Source organism: Henckelia pumila, chromosome 4, assembly GCF_033568475.1.
Source record: "Henckelia pumila isolate YLH828 chromosome 4, ASM3356847v2, whole genome shotgun sequence".
Lineage (NCBI taxonomy): Eukaryota > Viridiplantae > Streptophyta > Magnoliopsida > Lamiales > Gesneriaceae > Henckelia > Henckelia pumila.
Genome location: NC_133123.1, coordinates 214,399,771 through 214,419,727, shown reverse-complemented (window position 1 = coordinate 214,419,727; position 19,957 = coordinate 214,399,771). Strand labels below are relative to the sequence as shown.

Sequence of the window (19,957 nt, the reverse complement as noted above, 5' to 3'; positions counted from 1 at the left end):
CGCCCTAAAACAAAATAGAACTGAAACTCTTCTCTCCCCAAACCCCCAAGCCGCCTCCCCTCTCCATTGTTTCTCTCCAATCCGTCGGCCACCACTCTCCACCCTTAGCACCCGCCTCCGCCGCCGTCAACCACCCTCCACTGGCCAAAGCTCGATCTAAGGAAGCTTAGGGGAGTCTCCACTCACAATTTCCAGCCCCTTTTTCTCAAAATTTCTGGGTTAAAGGCAAGTATAAACCATTCCTTTGGCCACCAAGTGAAGATATTATGTTGTATGACTTGTTCCAACCATGTATTTCGATTTTCCCTAATTTCCAGCTAGGGTTTCTAATTTTATTGAAAAAATCAGTAGGTGTTTTTCCTTTTTCGAGATTTATGTATTAAGTTGATGTTGGGTTGAGCTATGTCATGTGTTTTACTTGAATCTTGAAGGCTTGCTTGAATTTAAAATTTTTCATCATGTTGTAAGCTTAAATTTTGGTGTAATTCGAAATTTTCATGTTGGATGTTGATGGTATTGAGTTTTAATTTAAGCCACGTATTGATCTCTCATTTTTAAGATTTTTTTCGAAAGTTTGAGACCCGTTTGTGTCTATTTTCTTGAAAAATTCAAAAATATTGTGTTGATGGTTCAAGGGCAGACCTAGCTATGTGTTTTGAGATTTTTTTGGTATGTTTTGTTGGTGTTTTGATGATGGTTGTAGTTGGTCTAGGGGCTGGTCGAGGAAAGAGTCACAAAAGCTAAGTTTTGGTTGTTGGTTGATAGTGTAGTTATGTTGGTCCGGGTATTGAAATGGGTTGGGAACCATGGGCTGTTCCGGGGGCTAACGCTGGTCCTAGGGATGGTCCATGGTGTGCATGTAGGGGCTGATCTATGGTCGGTTGAGGTTAAGGGGTGCAAATGGGTGATTTGCTTTTGAGTGTGTTGAGCAATTTTTGTGCCTATGCGCATTGTCTGGGGCTCCTTGGTTCAGGTGGATGGTTCTGGCCGCCTGGGTTGGCTGTGGTCTAGTACCAGGTCGAGCCTAGGATGTGAGGGTTGTGTCGGTTCAAGTCGGAGTCGATTCGGTTAAGGGTTGGGCAAGTTAAGGGCAATTTAGCATTGAGTGGTCGGTGTAGAAATTTTTTGAGTTTAAGGGGGGCTGTCCTAGTGCTGAGAATTGGGGGCTGGTGTGAACTTTTCGGGTTAAGGAATGGTCATTGGGTTAGTACATGGAGTGTAGGAGATGTCGGTTAAAGTGGTAGTCCATTCGGTTAAGAATGAGTTAGTCTAAGGGCCGTACGGTCCGATCGCCCATAACGAATGTAAGGCGGGATAAGTTTAAGGGCCAAGAGAAGTTCATATGCTTAGGAGAAGCCACATAATCATGATTTTTCCTTGATTTAAAGCATGTTTTCATCTTCTAAAGTTGCATATTTGTGTTATTGGTTTCAAAGAAATTTTCATTCGAGTTGAGTATGTTTTAAGAAAGTGGTGTACAAGACCTTTATGCTTGTGTAAAGTAAGAGTTTGAAGTTGAGTTAAAGTAATTGTTTGACTGAAAAAAGTTGATTGTGACGTTAGATGTGTAGGGAGGGGCCGGGAGACGTCTTGGTTTCCCTACCAACAAGACGTGTAAGGAGGGGCCGGGAGAAATCTTGGTTTTCTTATCAACCAGACGTGTAAGGAAGGGCCAAGAAAAATATTGGTTTCCTTACCATAGAGGGGCAATATGGGGCCGAAAAAAATCTTGGCTTCCTTGTCGGCATAGTACTGTAGTCATTGATTGATCAAAACAAAAGAGGGTCACAATCGATATCTAAATTCACAGAGGAAAGTTCAAAGTTAAAGTTTATGAAAGTTTATGTTTAAAGACATGAGTAAAGTTAAAGATTCAAGAGTGAGTTTGATTTAAATTTGAGTGAGTTCATTATATGCGATTTCTTTAAAGTTCTAAGTCTTGTCTACTCTTAATTTCAAGCATTTTTTCGAGAAAAGTTCAAATTATTTTGAGTACAATTATTTTAAAAGTCGTGTTCATGTATTATATATTCTTCGTTATTACATGTTTTATACTTGTTGAGACTTTAGGCTGACTACTTTGCTTGGTGCAGGTTAGAATTTCGATGAGATCGAGGGGCATGACTCTTGAGTGGAATGCGATACGGGCTTTTCACATCCATCAGACCTATGCTAGTCTTCCGCAGATGTTATTTAAACATAAATGTTTTGAAGTATTTTATTTTTGTATATTGGTTAGATGTAAATCTAAGAACTTCTAGATTAGTTTTGTTGGCCTGCAAACTATTCAACTGTTAAACTTTGATGTTTGTGTTTTCGAACCGCTTTCATTAGTTTCATGCTCGTTCTCCTTTCAAATTTCTTTCTCGTTTGGTTGAGTCTTTGGAGTGTTGGTGAGACAGGTGGATTTTAAGAGTTGTAGATAGGTCATGCCAATGTTTTTTGATAAATCCCGCATTATTTTAATATCTTTTAAATTATAGAGGATAGAGGGGCGTTTCAACAAAATTTTGAAGTATTTGTTCACTCAGGCAGAGTTGAACATGCGACAGTTTCGTTGTATGGATCTTCTCAAGTATTATGATTGTGAGATTAAGTACAATCTAGGTACTGCAAATCCAGTGGCAGACACACTGAGCCGTAAAGTGAGTATTAGTTTTCTCAGCACTAGTGAAAGAGTTAGTACCATTCCAGGAGTGTTGTTCTTTAGGTTATATGTTTCGTCATAAGAGAGGACAACAGGGGATTCGAGTATTTTCAGTGCTAGTTGAGCCATCTTTGTTTGGCCGCATCCGAGAGATGCATTTTTCTGATCCGAAGACACAAAAGTTAGCGAAACTTGCTCAGGGAGACAACACATCCATTTTTCACTTTCAGAATGACAGATTGTTGTGTTTGTCCGGTAGAGTGGTCTTACTAAACAATTTAACCGTGCGAGATGAGATTATGTCACAGGCTCATCGTAGTAGGTTCGACGTGCACCTAGTCAGTTACAAGATGTATAAGGATTTACGTACCAGATTTTGGTTGAAAGGTATGAAGCATAGTGTTTACCAGTTTGTCTCTCTATTTCTTGTTTTTCAGCAGGTCAAGGCTGAGAATCGACAACCAGGTGGTCTGATTCATAGCTTGGAAATTCCGGAATTGAAGTGGGGGCATGTGACGATGGATTTTGTCACCCACTTGCCAATGACCTTCAGGAAGTGTGATGCTATGTGGGTTATCGTGGACAGGTTGTTCAAATCTGCTCATTTTCTTTGGTATAACCGCGAGTTCACTTTTGATCGCATGGCAAGGTTATACATCTAGGAGATTGTGCGATTTCATATAGTTCCTTTGGGCATCGTCAGTGATAGAGATCCGAGGTTTACCTTACGGTTTTGGGGTAGCTTTCAGTGAGCCTTGGGTTGAAGTAGGAGAACGATAGGTCAAAGGACCGGAATTGATCCAGAATATCGTTGAAAAGGTTGAGTAAATCAAGAAAAAGATTAAGACAACACAAGACAGACATGCCAATTATGCCAATACCAAGCACAGACCATTGAATTTTGAGACAAGAGAGTATGTATTCCTGCGAGTTTCGCCTTTCTAGAAGGTGAAGGTTTGGTTTAAAGGGAAATTTAGCGCCTAGATTCATTGGTCTGTTTGAGATTCTAGAAAAGGTTGGAGATGTGGCTTACCGTTTATCGTTACCACCGTATCTCTCCAGCATTCACAATGTGTTCCATGTATCGTTACTCCGTCAGTATATTGCAGATGAGTCAAAAATTTTGCATCCGACAGAGGTCCAACTTGAGCACCATTTGTCATACGTGGAGAGACCACTGAAGATTCTTGACAAGAATGATAAGATACTTCGGAATAATTAATGCATTCCTCTAGTCATGGTTCAATGGCAGCCTCGAGGAACCGAGGAAGCGACATGGGAGTTAGAAAGTTGTATGCGTTTCGAGCATCCAGAGTTATTTTGATTGTATTTCGTATTTTCCTTTAAGCAGTTGAGTTTTATTTTGAACTGCATTGTTATTTTTATAATAAGGTTGTTTCAGTGTTTATCGTTCTGATTATCTTAGTCTGGATTTTGAGGAAGAAATCTCTTCAGTTGGGGAGAATGTAGTAGCCGACTCCAAATTAAGATAATATATTGTTTAAAAATAATTTAGGGATACTATTTGATCTTAAGGATTCAAAAATCTGATTCAGAACAGTAAAAAATGGTTTCTAAGGCTACGAGTGTTTGGGATAGTTCGGAAGTCCCAAACTTGCGATCGGTAGTTCCGATTGTGTGACAGTTGGACATGGTATGGGTTTTGATTGGGTGATTGGACTTGAGAGAGTTCGGAAGCTCCAAACTAGAGATCGGTAGTTTCGAACTACTGTCGGCAACCGAGTTGTCAAATCAGAGACACGCTTTTGGTGGAGTTCATTCAGAAGCACGATCGGAAGCTCCAAAGTGGGATCGGAAGTTCCGATCGCGAGTTCGGTAGTTCCGAACGTGGTCTATAAATAGAGCATTTGAGAGCTAATTTCATTGCCAATTCACAAATTCTCTCCTATCTTATCTTGGTTCTCTTGACCATTTCTAGCCACTTAGGCGCAGTTCGGAAGTTGGCAAGACATCCTGGAGTCGTAGCAGAGTTGTGCCTATGTTTTGAGGTCATCGCCATCAAAAGACTGACTACGGACGCAGGTATATCGCTAGACTCTATTTAGCTTCAGTGATTATCTATTAATCTAGTTAAGGCTTTTAGTAGACGATTAGTGATACGATGATTATCTATTTATAGGTTTAGACTAGAGAGCCAGTATCACTAGGTTGCTTATTCAGAGGTGCGAAAGTACTATCCGAGATACCCTGGTTGGGTATTCTATGTTTGCATGTTTTATGTGGCATTATTGATATGTTCATTGATTATGTCACGGATATTATGCTGCATGCATTATCATGTTGAGCTTTTTACCATTGTTATAACCTGTAGAGGAGTCGCTCAGCCCCATTATATTTTGCGGATGGATGTCATGGTTTTGGATTCGGTTATGTTCATGGTTTATGGTATGGGAGTGCCTCCTGATGCGATGACCCAACGTACTACATACCATGTCGCCTTTGGTTGAGCAGGATTCTATATGGATAGGTTTCCAATACTCTTCACTTGCATTTATCATTCGAAGTATGTGTATACTCATATATCTGTACTGGACGTTATTTGCTAACTTCCTCGGTTTTGTTCTAGACAACCCATTCCACAAGACATGACTTAGGTTGGATGGACCGGGTGGTAGCGGTCGTTGATCTTCAGCAGGGAGGATTGTATTGTAACAGGTTTTCTATTATGGGATTTAGTACTATGTTTCGATTGGGTTGTATAACATTTGCAGTATTTTGCTTTGGACCGGTTGTATCCTGCCGGTGTTTTTAGTTATAATATTGAAGTTTCCTCTAGACTATCTGAGTATTGCTTTGGACCGGTTGTATCCTGCCGGTGGTTTATTTGCATGCTAAAGCTTTGATTATCTAGTGATTTCGGGACAGGTCACTACACATACTTAGTGCATGTTTAAGGTTTTTTGGAGAGAGTAAGTGTATATTCTTAGTGTTTTAGCCTTTTACTCGAGGGTCGGACGATAGCGAGGTGCTACGAGATTTATAGTAGAGTTGTGCCAAGGTTGGGAACTTCGACATTAGTAGGCCGACGAAAGACGCAAGTATTGTTCGAGATCCTTAATAGTATTATAGAATATTTATTAGCTTATTTAATGCTTTTAGAGTATTGTTAGTGATATAATTTTTTCTTGATGTAGTGATGGATTATAGATGCGTGCACATCTAGGCCAGTTATAAAAGAACGAAATTACTACCCGAGATATTCTAGTTGAGTATGCATATTCTATATGTTGCATGTTTATCTATCATTTATTATGTGCATATATTGTATCAAGATTATTATGTTGCATACATTTTCATGTTGAGCGTATATCCTTGAGATAGCCAGTAGTGGGATCGCTCAACCCTTTTTTCTTTAGTGGATGGTTGGACCCGCTCAATCCATATTCTATTTCTGGTGTGTGAGCCACCTCCTGATGTGATGGTGCAGAGTGCTACATACTATGGTGTCTTCCAGACTGATAAAATTTTGACCGAGATAGGTTAGCGGTACCCTGAACATTTGCATTCACGCACTCATAGCATGTGTATACTTATTCTTTTGTATTGAGCGTTTTTATTGCAGCACGTCCTCGGTTGTATTTTTGGACACTCCATTCGGCGGGACAGTTGCAAGTTGCTTTGGAGTTGGACCTTTGCGTAGTGGGTGACTAGGGCTTGGGAGCATGGGTAGGCGGTGGTTTAGATTAGGTTATTTGTTCTATTTTGTATTGATTCGTTTGAGTTGTATAGTTATTGTTTTGAGTCTCAGTTGTTGCAGATTTTATTTTGTCGGGTTGATAATTGTTTATGTTTCCGCTAAGTTACTTTTATCAAGTTTATCTGCTTAAGTTAATTGATGCTTAAATTTTGATTAATAGGTGATCTGGCTCGGGTGACACATACCATATCCTTAGGAAATATTTTTCATTATAATATACTTCGTAAAATTAATCTATCATGATTGAAATATTATATATCATACCCTTGTCTTGAAAACCGTACATTACAAAGCGAAAACTCAAGTTAAGGATTGCGAATTTTTGAAGTACTGAGCAGGTTATAATTAGCGATGAGAAAAAATATCGAAATATTTATCGAGTTTATCATATAAAAAAATTATCGAATTTATTGAAATTTTCGATATATCGAGTATTTCGTTATGATACGATAACGATACCAAACTTTTAGACCCTTGATAATATAAAATTTGAAAATTTTAGTATATATGAAATACAAAATAATAATAAAAAATATAAATTAAAAAATACATATCATATTTATATAATAATGTTGTAAATTAAAAAATATATAAATTTTTTTTGGATTATAAAACAGTGATAATACTGTTTGGTTCGTGTGATAGGATAAATAATATTTGGATAAATAATAAAATGTAATAAAAATTAAATAAAAAATGATAGTTAATAAAGTAATTGATTTGATTGATAAATTATAGTTCATTTGATTTGATTTTGATTTGATTAATTAATTTTTATATAAGAATGATAAATTACTATTTTATCCTTTTAAAAATAAATAAAATATGAATAATATTATTTATAAAATTAATATAGTAATTTAAATTTAATGATTTGATTGATATAAGATAAATGATTAATGATTCGATTGATTTCAAAGAAATAATTAATATATAGATAAATAATACGATGAAAAAACGAGATTGAATATGATAAATTATACAAAAGTTATACAAGAACTATTTATACTCGAGTCAAACGGTACTTTAAATAGGGTACAGAAATTTGGATATAATCAAATTTATAAAGATTGTGCTGAGATTGGAAATTAGATTTGAGCTTGGATACCTGGAAATGATCGCTCAGAGGAAAGAGATCCAAAACATTGTAGCTTCGATTTGATCTCTGTTCGAACCCTCCATGATAATGTCCTCACCAATATCCTTGATTTTCTCCACTAATAATCTCATACTCCACACTGTATTTGCCGTCTCGCTCACGCTTCTTTTGTCCTTCTTCAAGATCCCAGCTTTACTTCTTCACGGCCTACACACGTACATTCATCCCGATGATGTCAATCCCGGCGGCAACTCTGGAGGTCTCCGAGCTGCCATTAGAAGGCCAGGCGCGATTGGCTCGGAACAGATAAAACCCAGAAAGAAATCAAAAGAACGATTTGATTTTGACGAAAGTAAAGCTCAGATCTTTAGACTGCAACTCAATGAAGGTCATCTCCAATCAAGGATTTATTTCAAAGAATTTTACAGTGTTTTTAACTACACTCTTATTTCTTTATTATCTTTGCTGCTTCATAGATTTCTGAGAGTGGATAAAGATTCTGGGGTTGTCAGAAATGGGACTATAATCCCGATTTTATTGGGGTTGGTGGGCGTTTGTAGGCAGTTCTTTGTGTTGTTTAGGGTTGGCTTTGATGGGTCTGCCTCGAAGAGGTTGGAGAAGCAACTGAGTTTTGTGTTGGGGTTTTTGGGGTTTTTTTTAGGTCTGATTATGGTTTTTGAGGTTTTTCCAAAATGGGTTCTTGATTTTAGCTTTGATTCATTGGATGGATTCGGGAAAGTCCTTTTTGCTGCTTTAATGGGATTCGTTGTGGGCATTCTTTTTATTCCAGCATTGAGAAATGCTCGAGCTTTTTGGCTCGGAACTGATCAGATACGGTGTAATTTGTCCATCATCTCTTGTGGATTGTTTTCAAGGATGCTGCTTTATGCTAATTTCATACTCGTTTTCTTCACTTCATTGCTTTGGATTAACCCTGTAGCTGAATTCCTTGTTGATTCGAGGATGAATAGTAAGAATGGATCGAATATAACTGATAAAAAGGGAGAAGTTTTGAACTTAGTTGGCTGCATCGGCCTGTCAAGATCGAATTTTGAAAATTTGAGGCTATGTTGTATGTTGATTAGTGGACTTCTTCAAATCCTTGCCCTGCGTCCAAATGTGCAAATGTTCTTAAACGAAGCGGTCTTCTGTTGGTACCAAAGATTACATGGCAGCAAGGTTCCGGACTTGGAATATAGCCGGGCAAAGGTCTTTCTTCACAATCACTACCTATGTCTTGTAGTTCTGCAGTTCTTTGCTCCAGGAGCAATGGTACTTCTTCTACTAGGCTTGTCTCCATTCGATAACAATTTTCTCACTGATATCCATTGGCCTTGTAACAATTCATCTTGCTCTGTTTTTGTTAAAGAAGTTGCTTTGTTTATGGCTTGGTGGATTATATTTGTTTGGGCTGTACACTGTTCAGTGATCCTTGCTTTGTATCGGCGTGGAATTTTCTATGTTTCTTGACATTCTCGGTGTCAGTATGATGCAGATTTTGATCATTATCGTCATTTATTATCTTCTTATTTTCCTACGAAGGACCTTAGTGTTTCAAATTGTTTTGATTCATTCATGATGCAGCAGATTTTTCTATTTTTGTCCATTGATTGTATACGTTGTGTTCCATTTTATTGGTTTCATTAGTCTCACTTGAGTATGCGCGCCTATTTTACGAGATTTGAATCAACATGCATTTCCTCTTTAGGAATTATTTCAAACTGATGCATTGGGTTTATTCACAATAAGTGTATTCGCGAGATTTGAATCAACATGCATTTTTCTCTTTAAGCATCATTTTCAAAACTGGTACATTGTGTTTGTTCACCGGTCACGTTTATATACATATATACAGACACGCAAGTGCATCGATCCTGCTGGGATGTTGATTAGAAATATAGCAAACTGCCGGAGTTTCAGTTGAATCCTCACTCAGCATTGTCTTGTGTGAGAATGAAAAACTGAGTAAATACACGAGTTATGATCTTCATGAGCACAATTTTTTGATCTCTTATAATGTAAGCTTCATGCTAGTCTTGTTTAGTTGATCTCATGACAGTTTGATGATAGAAACATTTGTGTCTCTGTCTAATAAAAACCTGCAATTATTGTTCTCTATAATCTTCTTCTAAATTATTGTGCTTCTTGCAATTCATGGTTTTTCCTAGTAAAAGAAATTGTTGTGCTCCAATAAGAATTATTTTTAAATTTTTTTAACCATTCATAGTAATTTTATTTCATTCTAATTCTAATAATTTATATTGAATAATAAATTATAAGTTCAAATTCAAATTTTTAAAAATAAATAATTTCATTGCTTCCTCATTTTTTTAATAAATATTATGTTCTTACTATCCCTCGCCAATCCTTGTTCGACTCCGAAACAATTATAGGCCTACGTTATTCCTTTCCATTGTAGCTCCAGCCTCCAGTTGTTCCAAGGAATTTCTCATCTTGTTTTAAAATTCCTTCTTCCCTATGTAAAAATTGGAAAACACTGTGCAAATTTTTGGTGGAGAAATTTGCATGATTAGAAGAATATGCATGTGGCCAAATGGAATTTGTTACATATATAAAATGAAAAAATCGTGATAGGATCGGTTTTGGGGATATTCCTTGACTAATTTTACTATAGCAGTTGACCTTCGAAATACTTGATTGAGTTCAGTTGAGGTTGGTCAATTGAACTATTTCCTTCTCGTATGTTGATGCTAATTGACAAACAATTATTAGGTGCGGAATAATGCCGACTACCAGATTAGAACCAATAATCAAATATCTAGATTGATTCTTTGAGTGAATGAATGTGCTCGACTGATATATGAACTGGAAAGTAAAATACGCAAGTGTTTGTTTATGAATGTTTGGAGCTAAATCTCCTACGTCACCCTTCTTCGACCTCGGAATAAAGGATTCACTCTAGAAAAATTTGAGTACTATAACACTTAGCAACCGTCCACTCCAAAACTAAAACTTACACTCAATTGTCTATCTCAGAACTCCTAGACTCAAGAACTCAGCACCTCAACTGATAAACTAATACAACACTTGTATAAAACTCAACACTTTACACAATATGATCCTAACTGATCTGATGATATATTTAAATGTGTGCTTATATTCTTCGGCTCTTGGTATAACTTTTGATGTAAGCTTGAACTCTTCTCACTAAGTGTTTTTTAGTAAACTGATAATATTCACTTTGTCTCTTCATAACTTGATAGTGTTTTGTGAGTTCTTCTTTGAGCCGACATCTTATTCAAATTGTCTTTGATCTCTATTTATAAGCGGATTATAACGCCTCTTTCAATTCAAATTGAGACTGTTAACTTGTCTTATCTACTATCTCGCACTCTCTCTAACATGAAGGTACACTGTTTCTCTTGGTGCCTTTGCGGCGTCAGTTATGCATGAAAAATTCTATCCAAATAGAAGTAGACTGATATCTGGAGTTCAGTCTTGGTCATGCAATCTCGAATTGTTCAATTTTGCAATTGTCCAGTCATGATAATTCAGTTTGGCTTGTCACGAACCGATTCAGTTTAACTTGTTTAGCTCAGTTTGGTTGACTTGACCGATTGGTGACTTCAGTTTGACTCTGGTCAAAGTAAACTAAGTTTCAGCATGACTTGTGAATTTGTTCAGTTTACGTCTTCGATTTTGCTCATGGACAAAGCATTTTACTTCGATATTTTTCTTGTATAGTTTTGTCAACACTACTAAGCATATTCTAACAATTTTCCCGTTTTGGTGTTGGTAAAACTTTGGCTTATAACTTCGTCTTCGGGCAAGCTCATCTTGAAATCTTTACGAACTTGAATCATTTGATGCTAGACTGATCTTCAGTTGAAGTCTGGCTTTTTCTTTAGGTTGTTAACAGTTTCCTTCCTTCAATATTTTCCTTTTTGAAAATGTAACATTCCTCTTGAATAAATGTTATCTAACTGATCTTCTGTAAACTAATTTTCTAGACCTCGACTGATATTTCTTGTTGGATTTGAGTCTACTTCACTCGGAGTTCCAAAACTGACTTTATTAGTTTTCTACGTTCCCCCTTAATCAATGACTCCACTTGATATGGTTGTATTGGGGATCATGTTATCTCTTCGTATTCTCAAGAGTACCTGAAAATTTTATAGAAAGTAGTGATCATGTGTGCGATTCTTCGTATGCTTAGAATATGTGTTATAAAAGAGATACATCTTCCCTGAATTTTGAATATATTATCAAATAATTTAAAATACACGATCAACTCAAGTAAAAAGATTTAGAGGTCAATTCAGATGCACAAAAGAAGAGATACGAGAATATCGTCTTTATGAAGACGGAATCCATGAAGACTAAGGTGAAGAAGATGCAATTAGGGGTAGCAAAAATTCCCGAAATCCCGACCCTTCCCGAATCCCATCACATTCCCGTTCCGAAAAAATACCAACCCGAAATTTTTTCGACCCAAACTTTCGAGATTTTTCCCATCCCGATTAATATCGGGAGCGGGATCGGGAATAAAACCTTATTCCGACGGGATTTTCAACCCGTTTCGAAATAATATAATAATATATTTTATTAGTAACTTTATTAATATAATAAGCTAAATATTATTAGGTTTCAACTCATATAACACTTATTTGTGAACTTAATTCGCATAATTTTTATTATTGGAACGATCAAATTGTAAAATCACGAAATGTCATTTTATTTTTGTGTATTTTTTAAAAAATTAAATTAATAATTTAATTAATTCATATTTATAATTATCTAATTTATAACAAATATGTAGAACATGACTCAAGAGATTAATTTGACAATCTATTTAACAAAATTTATTTAGCAATTGTATCCGAACATTTTATTAATAATTATCCGATACATTTTTTCTCTTAACAAAACTTTGAAACATTATCCGAAATACTTTAATATTATATGTTTTAAGTTGAATATTTATTTTTATTTATAAATATAAGTTTCTAAATATTATATTTAATAAAATTATAACATTTTTTTATTTTTTTAACGAAATCTTGAATATGAAAAAAAATTCGGGATTTTCTCTCCCTACCCGACGGGATCCCGAACATTCGGATCCCGAAATATTTCGGTTACGAGATCGGGAGAAAAAAAGTTTCCCGATTTTTTTCGGAACGGGAGTTGGGTAGGGGGTTTACGGGACGGGTCCCGACCTTATTCCATCCCTAGTTGCAATCGCTCATGGCTGCTCCTCTTCCTCAAGTTGAAGAATCTAGATTGAAGAAATATAAACAATGACTTTGTACTTTCAAGTCTAAAAACATCTTCAGTTCTGAAGGTGTTTTCCTTCGGACGCTCATAAAAGAGTTTTAGACTATGAATAATATTTCCTCTACTATTGAATTTCTGGAGGCATCTGCAGGTAAACTGGACACTTGGATGTGCTACTGGATGATGGCATTAGAGTGAGAAATAGATATTGTAAAATAGCAGTTATGAATAAAATCTATTTCTATTTTGCTATGTTTTTCTCTTTATTTCAGTCAATGCGAAGTATTACTGACAGATGTTCAAAACTAAAAATTCATAAGCTTATCCACGGTCGCGAAACAAACTGAAATAATAACATTAATTAATAGTTATGTTTAAGAGATAGAGATAAGAAATCTTAATGATTAATTAAGATGCTTTATCTCGTTGCTGTCTTCGAGATTTGAAGAATCATTTAGTGTGAATAACACTTCATTGATTTGCGAAACTGATGCTCCTCCTCACTTCAATTTCGCTCTAAATTGATTTCCAAATAGTTCTCATTTTGGGGTAAGATATCAATTAGGCTTCATATTTGATCTATTTTGCACATGCCGAACTGATTTATTGATTTCTTTAACTCTTGGCACCTACAAACATGAAAATATGTTATAGCACCCAAATTTACGTGGGTCCAAGATGAATTAATCCTTTAGGAATCCAAACTTTAATTAACCGAACTGGTCTATCATTGTATGTGTTCCATTGGATTTGTGTCTTGTGTCTTGTGTGCTGGTGTGGTGAATAATATATACTGAACTGTGGTGATGTGTATAACATGCATTGTGTTGTGCGTGATGTGTTCGTGAATATGATAGTGATGCAGTGTGTGATATAATCTTTCCCACATCATGAGTCTTTGTGTATCCTTTTGGAACAAGCCTTCTGTAGGGTCTACGGTTGCATTGTCCAATGATTAAGATGTGTTTGTCTATATTAGATTCCCAATCTTGCCTTGCACAAGAGATCTGTGGCGCATATCCAATTCTAAAATTCCGGATATTGTTCGAAGTTTTAACAGTTTCATTATTCTATGGAGGCCACTCTGTTCATGTACCAAACTGAATTTAACAAAATGAATATATTTGATTTTGCATATGTCCAGTTTTGGTTGAGCATTTGTCTCAGTTGGTCTGCAGTCAATGTCACTAAATCCGAGACCAGTTTTGTCTCCAATAGACTTTTGTGACTCTTGAAATTCTGTCAACAAAAATGGGGACTTATTCCAAGTTTGAATCAGTTCAATTAGTCTCAAATTTTATGATTTTAACTACTGACTCTTAACTTGTATCTTATCATTCTCATTCTTGAGATCAGCAATCTCTGCTTCTATACTAATCTTCTCAACTAACATTTCCCAGTTAGGTTCAATTGAGCTGTCTGACAGTTCATTTTTCTTTGCTTTGACTTACTTAAATGCTAAGCACAGTCTTTGGTACTCATTAGCCATGTCATGCAGTGCTTCAGCAAACTCCTATCGTGTAAAATTATTGGGATTAAAGTCAAGTGCTTGTCCACTTGTGGAAAGTTGTTTTGAAGCTGGCTCACTAATGGATGGTTGATCATCATGAGCCATGAAGCAAATATTTTCATCTACATTCGTGGTTCTATCTAAGCAACAAGGTTCTTCAATAAGCTCGATTAATGAACTCCTGCTCTCTTCAGTTTTTATTTCCTCATTGCCTAGCTTGATCAACTTCTGCCAAAGACTCTTAGCCGTAGAACATGTCTCAACAGTCTCGGTAGTGCATTTGTACATAGTGGTGTACCAAAATTTCTTGGCGATTTCACTCAAAGTATCCATTCGAAATAAATTCAGAGACGAGATGAAACCTCACTCTGATATCACTTAATAGGATCGGTTTTGGGGGTCTTCCTTGATTGATTCTACTGTAGCATTTTGACCCTCGAAATACTTGATTGAGTTCAGTTTAGGTTGTCAATTTAATTGCTTCCTTCTCGTATGTAGATGTTAATTGGCAAACAATTATTATGTGCGGATTGATGTCAACTACCAGATTAAAACCAATAATCAAATGTCTAGAGTGATTCTTTGAGTGAGTGAATTTGCTCAACTGATATATGACTTAAAATAGAAAGTAAAATAAGAAAGTGTTTGTTTATGGATGTTCAGAGCTACATCTCTTACGTCACCCCTTTTTTCACCTCGGAATGATTCATTCTAGAAAAAATTGACTATTACAACACTTTTCAATAGCCAACTCCAAGATTAGAACTTACACTCAACTGCCTATCTCCGAACTCCTAGACTCAAGAACTCAGCCCTCGACTAATTCTGTTTACAACGAGGCTTGCAGTACCTCAACCGATAAACTAATACAACACTTTTATTAAACTCAACATTTTGCACAATATGATCCTAACTGATCTGATGATATCTTCGAATGTGTGCTTATATTCTTCGGCTCTTGGTATATCCTTTGATGTAAGCTTGAACTCTTATCTCTATGTGTTTTGAGCAAACTGATGATCAGTTTGCCTCTTGATAATTTGATTGTTTTTTGTGAGTTCTTCTTTGAGCTGGTAGCTTCTTCAAACTTCCTTTGATCTCTATTTATAAGCGGATTTTAACGGCTATTACAATTCAAATTGAGGTTGTTAACTTTTCTTATATGCTATCTCATACTCCCTCTAACATGAAGGTACACTGTTGTGATTGGTGGCTTTGCGATGTCAGTTATGTACGAAAAATTCTATCCAAGTAGAAGTAGACTGATATCTGGAGTTCAGTCTTGGTCATGCAGTCTCGAATGGTTCAATTTTGCAATTGTCCACTCTTGATAATTCACTTTGGCTTGCTGGAGCAGTTTCTCTTGTGACAGACGGATTCAGTTTAACTTGTTCAGCTCAGTTTGATTGACTTGACCAATTGGTGACTTTAGTTTGGCTATGGTAAAAGTCAAACTCAGTTTCAGTCTGGCTTGTGAATTTTTCCAGTTTACATCTTCGATTTTACTTTTGAAAAAAATCAGTTTACTTTGATATTTTGTTTGTATAGTTTTGTCAACACTAAAATCAAGCATGTTTCAACAAATTGGGAGGGCTTGGATTACGTAAGATGTAGGAGTTTAATAAAGCAATGGTATTGAAACATGTGTGGAGATTGATTCATTTTCCAGATTCCCTTGTGTCTAGGATTTTGATGGCACAATATTTAAACATACAGACGTCATGGATTCAACTAAGGGGTTGAAGCCTTCCTTAATTTGGCAATCTATTCTTTGGAATTGAGATGTCATTGCCATAGGACTACAGTGGAGGGTAGGAAATGGGAGAAATATTTATGCTTTTAAAGACCCGTGGATTCTTGGCTTAGCTTCTGTGAAGAGCTCTGTAATTGGAGGTGCTGGCCAAGACATGAAAGTTGGAGATTTCAATGACCTAGTTGGTTATTGTAATGAAGCAGCTCTACTAAATTTTTCCCCCAACTTTTGAGGTTGAAGAAATTTTAAATATTCCATATGATCCTCTTGGTGGAGAAGATAAACGAAATTTTAAATAGGAGGGAAAAGGAAAATATTCCGTGAAATAAAGGTATCATCTCCACAAATTAGTGTATTTAATTCTCAATCGTAATCGTGGTGGAATCAATTTAGGGTAAAATTCCACAGAAGGTGAAAATATTCATTTGGAAAGCTACAAAAATTTATTTGTGTATGGAGGCTAATCTGGTACGCAATCACATCCCAACCTTGGATAGGTGCTTAATGTTGAACTTTGGACAAAGGAATCGACTTTTTCATTTTATGTGAATGAAAATTGGATAAGTTATTGAGCTTGTTAAGTGGATTGTTAAGCGTGCTGAATAATTATGTCCCCCATAGGACAAATAAACTTTCATGGGTGAGCTTATATTGTGTTACATTTTATTAAGGGGTAAGAATGATTGGTCAAGAGGCTCTCTCTCGCGCACCTACGCTGGGAGAGAGGTTATTTGCACTTTAAAAGGCTTGACTTATGTGCAAGAATACGAGCGCGACCTGGGTGCGTCGAATGTCAGACCGATCAAGGAAAAAATCTTCTTCCTATTGTTAGCCACCTTCCACATGCCCTGGAAGAAGCTTCTGGACGAGACCCTTCATCTGGTTGTCTCTTGGTGCTTCTGCTGGCCAACCTTTGGCCTTTAAGCTGCCCAACCTGTGACTTTCTATCTAGACATAGTACACTTATAAATTGAGGTTGTCCAGAGTCCCAGCTTCTTTCTTTTGCTCTCTGTTTTATGCCTTTTACAATTTTGCTCAGTATATTGGAAAACAGTCGTCCATGTTAATTCTTGCAGCACATACTTGAGGAGAAGAATCTGTTTAAGAAAACTGTACTAGTTACAGGCCTCAATTTTCTTTATTGTTTCCTTACTGCTTCACGTTATACTATCGTTTATTATTATGATAAATATTTTTTTTATTGTCATCGCTGTATTTCACTCACGTTACTTGTATACTGCATTTAGTTCATTGTACTGTATCCGACATCATTTTTATATTGTCTTCATATTTCAAATTTTAGCATTTTGGCTAACAATCTTAAAACAGATTGGTTTTCATTTATTATATACCCAATAAGTGATTTGTTTTAGATATGGCTACTGATTGGAACGATTCGAATGTGCCAAAGGTCACTCCTCATGTTATCAAGGTCACAACCCCTGTTGCTACGATTCATTTGAGTCATGCTGACAAGCCGAAGAAATTCGATGGCTCGAATTTCAGAAGGTGTCAACAGAAGATGTTCTTCTATCTCACCACCTTGAATCTAGCAAGGTTCCTCACCGAGAATGTTTCCAAACAAGTTGAGATTGACGGACATGTTCGAATTTGTGAGGACCTCGGTACTAATCATCTAAACGAAATAAATCATTCAATAAGCAACCAAACAATCAAGAGATTTTTTTAAAAAAATATGCACGGGCCCCGTGCACACATCCGTGCACACAACCGTGCATACAAAAATGTTCAAACCCGAGAGCACACAGACCCAGGCACGAAGGTTTGCAAGGGGTCCGTGCACTACTAAGTTTTTTCTTCCAAAAATCTGCACAAAACAGAGGGCACAAGGACCCAGGCACGGATGTCTTTCCAAGGTCCGTGCCCTGATGCAAAAATTCTTGAAAAGTGCCCTCTCGAAACAACAATCAATTCCTATTACAATCGGGGCAAAATAATACATGCAGCACCATAAAAACGAGGCGTTCAAACATAAAATACAATCATTCATGCTTCAACATAATATAAATCGAGTTCAAAAAGCTATTCGATTTTTAAACCGACTCCTCACTTCTATCACTCAATCCCGAGCTATTCAAGTCGACTCTGACCAGCTCCTGCCCCACCTGTTACCAAGTACACATACAAAACAAGGCAACAACCGGATAACTACGGTGAGAATAAAATCCCAGTATAAACGACTTAACATGCAATATCAACGAATCTATCAAAATCATGATATAATAGGAAATTATTCAATGATAATTAAAATGAAATGAATGTGTTTAAAAATTGGGATTATCAAATCGGAAAATCAAAGGAATCTCGGTTTATCGTTTGGGATCCCGAGGACAAGATTTTGCAACCTACCACCGACTATCCCGATCGAGGTGGGGTTACTTATCTCAATCCTCTAGACTTTGGAACAACTATAATGAGTATTCAGACTACCAGGCTTAACTCAATAACCCAGAAACTCGATTATAGTTCTCAAAACGTCTAATTCGCATCTGGGCGACTCAGACCTCTCAAATCAAAGATATAGGCTCAATATAAATGCATATGATTAAATGCAAATGAATCAAATCAAGAATAACATTTCTATAAACTCAAACATAAAAAATATCGTAGATGGCATCTCATTCAATTCGTATATTCAATATCATGAATATAATCGATAATCATCGAAGTAATTCAAGTAAGCAAACTCATGCTTTTCAATCAAGTATATGCATCAAATACTTCATCAAATTATATAGACAAACTCATGTCTTTTAGATAATATCGAAAATAAATCAATTCAAGTAATAGCACATAATCATACAAGTATGTGATTTTTAACGGAAACTCGAGAATCTCAATATCTCACGAGTATTCGTTCCCTTCAAAATCAACATCAGTTCATACCTTTAACCTAATTCCGGATTGTTCAAATTTGATAGCTGCACAGCACAAAAGTTTAAGAAATCTGCTCGAGAAATCTTCAATTCATTTCAAATCAAATATCATCTATTCAAGTTGTAATCGCTCCAAACCTCAATCGAACTCTCGATTAATTCAAATTCTCGCCCTCAAATTTGACCACTTTCAATTCAACACTGAAAAGGGTATTACAAATCATCAAAATCTATTTTTATACATATTCTCAATCCATTTCAAATTATATCAATTCAAAACTTGAATTTCTATTTTACAAATCGAACCGGCGGCATAACGGCTAAAAATCGAATATCCCAAAAATCTCAACACCATTTATGCATTGATATCAACTCCAAAATCATCATAAATCCAACATCAAAATTTCAAAATTGGGAAGCCCCCTTTTCCATATTTTTTGAAAAATCTTACAAAACTGAAAAATATGCTCAAACGACGATCTTTTCTCGATCCGTCTTAGATATGCTATCGTATTCTAACAAAGAACATATCTATACAATCAAAATCTGATTCTAACACCATCTCAAAATTAAAACATGGTAGAACTTAATCAAACTTACGTCATAACGAAGCCTTCGAAGCGGTGATCGCAAATATACGATCAAATCTGAATTCTACCAGACGGATCATTTTTAATCGGAGCTCGAAGAACCAATTTCCATGGAAGAAGATGGACACGGCTTGGGGAAGAAGAAGGGATGCCAAAACATAATTTAGCATCCAGTATTTTTCCTACGTAAATTCTCATGCATAATTAAGGAAAATAATTATTTAAAAATTTAGAAATGTGGGTTAAATGATATTTATGTGTTATTATGTGATTTATGTGCATGGTTTAAATTATTTTTGTAATTAACCTATAATTATTGAATTTTTAGATTTTTGAGTAAATGATTAATTTTATTGTGTAGACGGGACCGTGGACGGACGAGATATTAGTTTTTCATCCAAAATATTTTATGAGATTTTTAGGAGCCTTAAAATATTATATTAAGATATTATTTAATGAAAATTATAGTATTTATTATTATATATATATGTGACCATTTTTACCC

General features: G+C 35.9%; 1 protein-coding gene across 1 annotated transcript; it reads left to right on the top strand.

The window, feature by feature from the left end:
* Positions 1-7,501: 7,501 nt before the first annotated feature.
* LOC140866503 (uncharacterized) lies at positions 7,502-9,060 on the top strand. The gene has a single exon (XM_073271503.1). The coding sequence runs from the start codon at positions 7,546-7,548 to the stop codon at positions 8,932-8,934; it is 1,389 nt and encodes a 462-aa protein (XP_073127604.1). The 5' UTR covers positions 7,502-7,545; the 3' UTR covers positions 8,935-9,060.
* The last annotated feature ends 10,897 nt before the right edge of the window (positions 9,061-19,957 follow it).

Coding starts and splice junctions, on each gene's coding strand:
- LOC140866503 (XM_073271503.1), top strand. CDS start 7,546: ATGATAATGTCCTCACCAATATCCTTGATTTTCTCCACTAATAATCTC.